General features: G+C 24.6%; 2 protein-coding genes across 2 annotated transcripts; one reads left to right on the forward strand and one right to left on the reverse strand.

Annotated features, from left to right (window-relative positions):
* Positions 1-529: 529 nt before the first annotated feature.
* LOC122509496 (U1 small nuclear ribonucleoprotein C-like) lies at positions 530-3,055 on the reverse strand. Its single transcript, XM_043623618.1, has 2 exons — positions 2,892-3,055; positions 530-1,128 (listed from the first exon to the last, which is right to left on the reverse strand). Exon 2 carries the CDS (start codon positions 1,105-1,107, stop codon positions 688-690), a length of 420 nt encoding a protein of 139 aa, XP_043479553.1. The 5' UTR covers positions 1,108-1,128; positions 2,892-3,055; the 3' UTR covers positions 530-687.
* Positions 3,056-3,404: 349 nt separating this feature from the next.
* Positions 3,405-6,787, forward strand: LOC122509497 (vacuolar protein sorting-associated protein 26B-like). The gene is made up of 6 exons (XM_043623619.1): positions 3,405-3,836; positions 3,933-4,076; positions 4,373-4,767; positions 4,846-4,952; positions 5,137-5,348; positions 5,552-6,787. Exons 1-6 carry the CDS (start codon positions 3,834-3,836, stop codon positions 5,810-5,812), a joined length of 1,122 nt encoding a protein of 373 aa, XP_043479554.1. The 5' UTR covers positions 3,405-3,833; the 3' UTR covers positions 5,813-6,787.
* The last annotated feature ends 1,508 nt before the right edge of the window (positions 6,788-8,295 follow it).

The raw sequence follows: 8,295 nt of genomic DNA on the forward strand, positions 1-8,295 counted from the left end.
TTAATTAAAATTGTATTGAAAATAATTAAAATCCTGTAAAGAATTTTATTTTGTTATTTAGGTATGAAAATAATTGAATTCTTGCAACGATTTTTTTTACATTTTTTTAAATAATTGAAATCCTGTAAAGAGTTTTATTATTTATGAAAATAATTGAATTCTTACAACTTATTTTATTAAATTTTTTTATATAATTGAATTCTTGCGAAGGATTTTATTAAAATTTTTGGAAATAATTGAATTTGTTTTGAAAAGTTTTATAAAAATTTAAATTTTTATAAAACATGAAGATATTAATCACACAATTATTAAAGAAATTCCTAAATAAATGTAATAGAACATTTTTTAAAGTATCTAATTATTTTTAGAGTGAATCAGAATATTTTTAGGGTCAGGGAAAAAAAATTACAATTTCGTCTGAAAATCAGGGAAGAACAAAATTAATTTGTTTGTGGCAACCCTATTAATTTAGTAAGTAGTTGATTTGTACGTGCACTAATATTTAAGGAATAATAAAAAATCGAATAACTAAAACTGAGATGTTTTTATTATCGAGGAAACAAACACGAAAAAGTGTTTAGAAATTTTACTTTACGATAAAGTAAAAATGTAAGATTCAATGTAGAGTTATAAAATAATTTAATATAAAATTGATAATCACCGATTGAATTAAAAAGGGGAAGAAAGTTATGTTTTCATTGGTGGTGGTCTCATTTGTCCCATCATGGGACCAACCATAGGTCCCATCATTGGAGGTGGCATTCCCATCATTGGTGGCATTGGTCCGTGTGGTCCCATCATCATTGGTGGTGGCATCATTGGTGGTCCTTGAGGCACTGGTCCAGGTGGTCCTGGTCTAGGTCCATAATTCACTGGTGGTGGAATTGCCGCACCATTATTACCCGAAAATGGATTTGTCGCAATTTTTCCTGCTTTAAATGCCGCTGTTGTTGCGTCAATAAGCTGTTGGGCCTGATCTTCCATCCACTTTTGATAGAAATATTTCACATTGTCCTTGTGCTTTCTTCCTTGACAGTGAGTTTTTCTCACACTCGGCGAATCGTGAGTGAGATACGTGTCGCAATAATCACAGTAGTACTTTGGCATCTTTGAAATTTGACACAAATGCTGGAAAAATATTATAAAAAGTAATAAATATTATTTTAATGCTGAGAGAATTTTTATGCAGAAATTTAGCTATTAAATAACATAATTAAATTAGATTAAATAGTATTTAGATTAATCGATACTAAATTTTAGAAATAGAATTTATAGAAAAATTATAGCAGACTTCGCACTTGATAATTAATTTTAAAAAAGTAGCAAAAAGTAGCTTTCAAACTAAAAAAAAGTAGCAATCGAAAAATTAAACAATTTTATTAAAATATTTGAAAATAATTGAATTAAGCTGTGACAAATTCTAATTTGAATTTCTTCGATGAATTTTATTATTTACGACTTTATGGAAATAATTGAATTCTTGACAAGAATTTTATTAACATTTTTGAAAACAATAATTAAATTCCTTTGTAGAATTTCTTTCAATTTATTTTAAATAATGGAGTTTCTTTAATAATTTTAATTGAAAATTTTTGCAGTAATTGAATTTTATGAACAATTTCTTTCAAGTTTTTCAAATAATCGTGTATCTTAATAATTGAAACTAAACAATTAAATTATTTCGAATTTTATTAAAATTTTTAGAAAAAAATTAAATTCTTCTCAGAAGTTTATTACAATTTTCTAAAATAATTTAATTCAGTTAAGGAATTTTATTAAAATACAGAAATTATTTGAATTGTTTTGAATAATTTTATTAAAAATTTTAAAAAATTGAATTGTTTTGTAGCATTTATTAAAATTTTAGAAAATAATTGAATGTTTGCAAAGATTTTACTATTTAAAAAAATAATTGAATTGTTTCGAAGGATTTTTTATAATATTTTTAAATAATTGAAATCTTTCGTAAAATTTTATTTAAAAATTTAAAAAATTGAATTTTAGCAAAAAATTTTACTAAATTTATAAAAATAATTGAATTCTTCCGAAGAATGTTATTATTTATGAAAATAATTAAATTCCTGAGAAGAATTTTATTATATTTATAAAAATAATTGAATTAATGTGAAAAATTTTATTGAAATGTTTTAAAAGAATTGAATTTCTGTGAAAAATGTTATTACTTTTGAAAATAATTAAATTCTTTATAAGAATATTATAAACATTGTTTTAAATAATTAACTTTTTCGAAATATAATAATTATTACGAAAATTTTATTTTAAATAATTGAATTCTTGTGGAAAACTTTATTTGTGAAAATACTTGAATTTTTTGATTAATTAACTTAAAATAGTATCAAAAATAATTGAAATTCTTCGATGAGTTTTATTATTTATGAAAGTAATTGAATTATTGTAAAGAATTGTGTAAAAATGTTAAATTGATTTTTTCGAAATTTTCTTGAAAATGCTATTCTAAATTATTTGAATTCATGTGGAAATTTTATTATTTATGAAAATAATTGAATTTTGGATAAATTTTATTGACAGATATTAGATATTCAAAATAATTGAATTTCGAATATTTTTTGAAAATAATTGAATCGTTTTAAAGAATTATTTGATTATAATTTTTGAGAATAGTTTTTTGATTTCTAGTATTAACGAATTTCAAGTAGTGGAAATTCTCAAAAAATACAGAAATAGTAGCTTTTAGTGGTTCAAATCTAAAAAAAAAGTATCTTAATATTAGCATAACGTAAAAAAGTAGTAAATAGTAGGTTTTAGTAGATGAGTGCGAAGCCTGCGTTAACAGATCTATGGAGAGTAACAATAGAGAAACAATGAATGTCGTAAAAACATCAACAATCACATAAATTGTAATTACTCACCCTTATTAACAATAGTTATTTAAAAAAAACCCAGGAGAAATATTTCTCTCCCCACAAAGAATTAATAGAATATTGAACTTTTATTGTAAGTAAATTGTAACAATTCTGTAGAGAACAAAGTGGAACGAGTGGAAGAGAGAGACTGCACTGATTTTAAGGTTAGAATTCGATCTGTCAAAACAAATGCCATGTGAATAGGACTTTAGTTCTGAAGAGGGAATGGAGGGAAAGACATTTATTTCAAAATTAAATACTTTATTACCACATTTTAATTAGTTTTTCCATAGTTTTCATTTACTAGAATACGGTAACTATTAGCAAATACGATAGAATTTGAAAAAAAGAATAAATAGTCAAGTAAAATATGTTTTCAAACGTATAGAAATTTTACTTATTGTTGTCATATTTGCAACAATCTTGTCCGAAACAATCTGATTGGTGGAATTTTGCAGAAACAGGTACACACACCAACCAATCAGAAATGATTTCTCATTTAGACAACATTCCCCGTGGTGATTGCAAAGAACAATTGCGAATGCAGCATAAAAAAAGATAAAAACTTTTCTTGGAAATATTTCTTAATATTTTAATGGATAATTTATTCTTTTCTATAAGAGAGTGAAATTTTAATTCTAAACTTTATAATATCAGTGAAACATTGACAAGCAACGTCAATCTAATATCATTTTGAAAATAGTGGAAAAAAAACAGCGGTAGCAAAAGTGGGGGGCAGAGACCCAGCTACCATATTGGCAACTTGTGACTTTTGGGTGGCTGTTATATTGGCAGAAAAAAAAAGAAAATAATAAAATAACCTTTATTCTATACTCGAAATGATGCCTTGGATTTATACATAATTAACATTTTTCTTTATTCGTTTTACTTTTACGCTTGTAAATTTAATAAACATAAAGATTTTCTCCAATTTTTCAATATTATAAAATGGTAAGTAACCAAAAAGAAGAAAAAAAATCTTTGCTTCATATATAATTGTTAGAAATTCAAGGTGCAATTTTCTTGATATAAATTAATTTTATTTAGAGTTTCTTTGGATTTGGACAGTCCGCTGATATAGAGATTACTCTAGACGGTGGTGATACAAGAAAAACTGCGGACATTAAGTCTGAGGATGGAAAAAAGGAACGGCACTTGCTTTATTACGATGGTGAAACAGTCTCGGGAAAGGTAATATTGAAAAAAAATTGTTTTGCGTAACGTAATTTATATTCTAATTATTGATCTTTTTGTTTGGAAATTTTTTTGTTATAAAAAGTTTTTCTTCACTTGTACTTTGAATCCTTTGTCTTGTCAATAATTTTTTTTGTATATATCGTTTTATAGAAATTGATTTTGAATGAATCTATTTTGTATAAATTGATTTTGAATGAATTTATTTTGTATAAATTGATTTTGAATGATTCTATTTTGTAGAAATTGATTTTCAATGAATCTATTTTGTAGAAATTGATTTTGTATTTTAGATAAACGTCAGCTTGAGAAAAGCTGGAAAATTGGAGCATCAGGGTGTTAAAGTTGAATTTATAGGACAGATTGAAATGTTTTACGATCGTGGTAATCATCATGAATTTACGAGTTTAGTTAAGGAATTAGCGAGACCTGGAGAATTAACTCACAATACAGTTTATACATTTGAATTCGCTAATGTTGAAAAACCTTTTGAAAGTTATACTGGCTCGAATGTTCGACTGAGATATTTTCTTCGAGTCACAATTGTTCGTAGATTAAGTGATATTGTCAAGGAACTTGAACTCGTTGTACATACACTCAGTTCGTATCCGGATATGAATAATCCGATAAAAATGGAAGTGGGAATCGAAGACTGTTTGCATATAGAGTTTGAATACAACAAAAGCAAGTAAGAAAGACGAAATTTTATTTTTTTTTCTTTCGTTTCTAAATAGTATTTTTTGTAATTAATGAATTTTTCTCATAGATATCATTTAAAAGACGTTATTGTGGGAAAAATTTATTTCCTCCTGGTGAGAATAAAAATCAAACACATGGAGATAGCAATTATTAAAAGGGAAAGCACAGGATCTGGTATAACATTTTTATTCCTTTTTTTGAATTTCTTTTTTTTTTATATTTATAAGAGTAGAATTTTTTTATAAAAAAAAAGAAAAAAAAAGAATGGAATTTTCTTATAAACGAGAAAATAATATTTTTTTTATATTTTTTTTTTGTAAGAGAAGATTTCGTTTCTGATTAAGAATTAATTTCACAGGAAATACGACATTTACGGAAAATGAAACAATAGCGAAGTACGAGATAATGGACGGTGCACCGGTAAAAGGTGAATCAATTCCGATAAGAGTATTTTTGGCAGGCTACGATTTAGCTCCGACAATGCGCGAAATCAATAAAAAATTTAGCGTCCGATATTATCTCAACTTAGTTCTGATGGACGAGGAAGATCGTCGCTATTTTAAACAACAGGTATTTTTTATTTTTGTCATTTACAATTTAAGATAGAAATAAAATTAAAAACTATTAAATTCTTTCTAATTTTATTTTCTTTAACAATGTTTGCAATAAATTGACATTAAATTACTTAACTAATAGAAAATTAAATTACAAATAGAAAGGAATAAATTAAATACATTATTTTAGTATCAAATAATTAATTTTTAAATACGCAGGAAATCACGTTATGGAGAAAAGGCGAAAGAAGTAGAAAATCACAAACTGCCTCACCTCACTTGCCATCGCATTTGGTATCGGCCGAAACGGGTTTTCCCCAAGGAAGACCACAAAATGGACCACCAGTTCCTCCCAGTTCCGATCAAATATCACCTGAAACCAGTACAGGATTGGACGATCAACCGGCTCCGATTGAAGGTATGACTCGTGAGGAAGGCGATGGAGAGGGTGAGAAGGATATCAGTCCGGAAAATAATTGATTTCGCAAATATAAATATATAAATATAAATAATAATAATACTAGACTGTAATTCAAAACAAAACAACAAAAAACTGAAGAACTGAAAATATTTTTTTTTTCGCGTAAAAAAAGATATATCAAACGAAGGAAAAAATACGAAAATATATTTTCCTCATTTAAATGTTATTGCACAGCATTTTTCCAGTTTATTGCGTGTACGCGGGGGAAAAAAGAAAAAAGTACATAATTGGGAAAGAAAAAAAGAAAAGGGTGTATATATTTTGACTGTGAACAACTTTAAATAGTAATATTTGAAAAAGGGAAAAAGAAAAATGATTGACGAAAAAAAAGGACTGGATTTTCGAATTGAAAATTAATTTTTAATTTCATTTACAGTCAGTTGGCGTTTCAGTCATATGTAATAGATCTAAGTGACCTCGTCTCTCTAAATAATCTGTAAAGCTTTACACGTTCAATTAAAGACATTAGGTAAACCTCTTGGAAAAATGCATTACAAGGGTTGCTTTTAATATGCAAACAAAAAAACAATTTTTCAAATTTCGATTCAATTTCAAAAACTTTACAAATTTTTAAATTTAAACAAACAAGAATATTATTTTCAGAAACCTTGCAAGTCGATAAAATAATTTCCCAAGTTGTTTACCTAAATCTCTTAAATTTACTTTCCTTTTATTTATATCTAAATATATTTTTATTCTCTCTCTCTCAAAAAAAATAGAGGGCATTTTTTAATTAAAAAAACTTTCTCATTTTTGATGAGAAACAAAAATTACAAAAAAAAACTACCGACTGATAATGCGGCTTATAAAAAAATACAACAAAGCGAAACATTTTACACACATCGATGAAATTTTTTAGAGAAAGTCTATGTCCTACGAATAATGACGAGAAATGCCTATTTTTCAGTTTTTAAAAAACAATACAACTGTATAAATGGTATAAATCAAATAATGAAAAAATACTGTTAGAAAAATGAATTTGAAAAATAATTTTTTAAACACATGTTTTTTAAAAAAGCATGAGAAAAGAAAAAGAAAAGACAAAAAATTAATTGAATTTCCAAAATTTCTAACAGTGATAAGTAAACATATTTATATTACAACGTCCAGATAAATCAGTTATTTTTGGCTGATCTGATAATGAGCTCTATATATATACGTGTATTAATCTATTAATGTAAATTCGAGTACGTAATTAGTTTCATTTTTTTCTTAATTATAATGTAGAAAATTTCTAAGTTTTTAATTTAAATTCTTCAATTTTTAATTTATATTATGAAAAAAAAATCAATAGAAAGATGATTTCTACATTTAAATTGGAGAAAATCAACTTGTTATGTATACCAATTTACGTATACAACATATGTATATATTAAAACAAATTCACTGCGTGTGTGAGTGAAAAATTATACACATAAAAACACCCGCATACAAAGTCTATTAATCATACAAGTTATAAAATACAAATTGAAACGTTCTTTCATCGAAGCACTGACGCACTTTCTTGATAAATTTTATTCAATGATATAACCAGAGATGATTCAGATCTGTTTATATAGAGAGAGATAATTGGAAAGAATTATTTCGATATTTTGTGAAAATAACGTTTAATTTAATTATTTTTGCAACAATTTTTTTTTGTATATTAAAAAAATCTTTTCTTTTTTCTATTTTTCCTAATTTTATTGTTTTTGATTTTTTTCCTATTTTTCATTTTCTTCTATTTTTATTTTTTTCAGTTTTCAGTTTTCACCTATTTTTATTTTCTTCCATTTTTATTTTTTCCTATTTTTCATTTTTACCTATTTTTATTTTTCTCTATTTTTAGGAAGAAAAAAAATATAAAAATAGTAAAAAATAAAAATTATTCCCTATTTTTATTTTTTTCCTATTATTATTTTCTTCTTTTTTTTAATTGTTTCCAAATTTTATTTTCTTTAATTTTTAATTTATTACAATTTTAAAAAATTTTTTAAATTAAAAAAATTATCTATTATCAAAATTATTTCCTTGTTGCAAAAATTTCCTTATTTTTTTTATTATCGATAAAAGAAATTGTTGATATTTTATTTTCTTTCTTTTAGGAGACAAAAATTACAATATTTTTAATTGCAAAAATTTTTATCTGACGATAATTTCAATTTTTTAACTTAATTGAAAATTTTTATTTTATTCAAAATTTAATAGGAAATTGAAATTTACCAATGTTGAAAATTGTTTTGCACTGCATCTAAAAAATGGAATTATAATTGTCAATTTCTCGAAAATTGGATCCAAATTCAATTCGAAAAATCGAATGCAAAAAAAAATTTTTGAAATACGTATCGATATAATTTTTATAAGGTATGCGTTTCACTTAGTTCTGTTGATTTTTTTAATTTACTTACAATTATTTATAATAATTATTATTTTATGTTTAATTTAATAAGATTAATTAATTAATTTAAGTACTTGATTAATGAAATTAATTAAGTACTTTAGT

This window comes from Leptopilina heterotoma, unplaced genomic scaffold (genome assembly GCF_015476425.1).
Source record: "Leptopilina heterotoma isolate Lh14 unplaced genomic scaffold, ASM1547642v1 Lhet_60, whole genome shotgun sequence".
NCBI classification, from domain to species: Eukaryota; Metazoa; Arthropoda; class Insecta; order Hymenoptera; family Figitidae; genus Leptopilina; species Leptopilina heterotoma.

Bases quoted from the DNA above. Each gene is read 5' to 3' on its own strand.
- LOC122509496 (XM_043623618.1), bottom strand. From the start codon at position 1,107: ATGCCAAAGTACTACTGTGATTATTGCGACACGTATCTCACTCACGAT.
- LOC122509497 (XM_043623619.1), top strand. The intron at 4,077-4,372 runs GTAATATTGAAA...TTTGTATTTTAG, and splicing joins GTGAAACAGTCTCGGGAAAG to ATAAACGTCAGCTTGAGAAA. The intron at 4,768-4,845 runs GTAAGAAAGACG...TTTTTCTCATAG, and splicing joins TTTGAATACAACAAAAGCAA to ATATCATTTAAAAGACGTTA.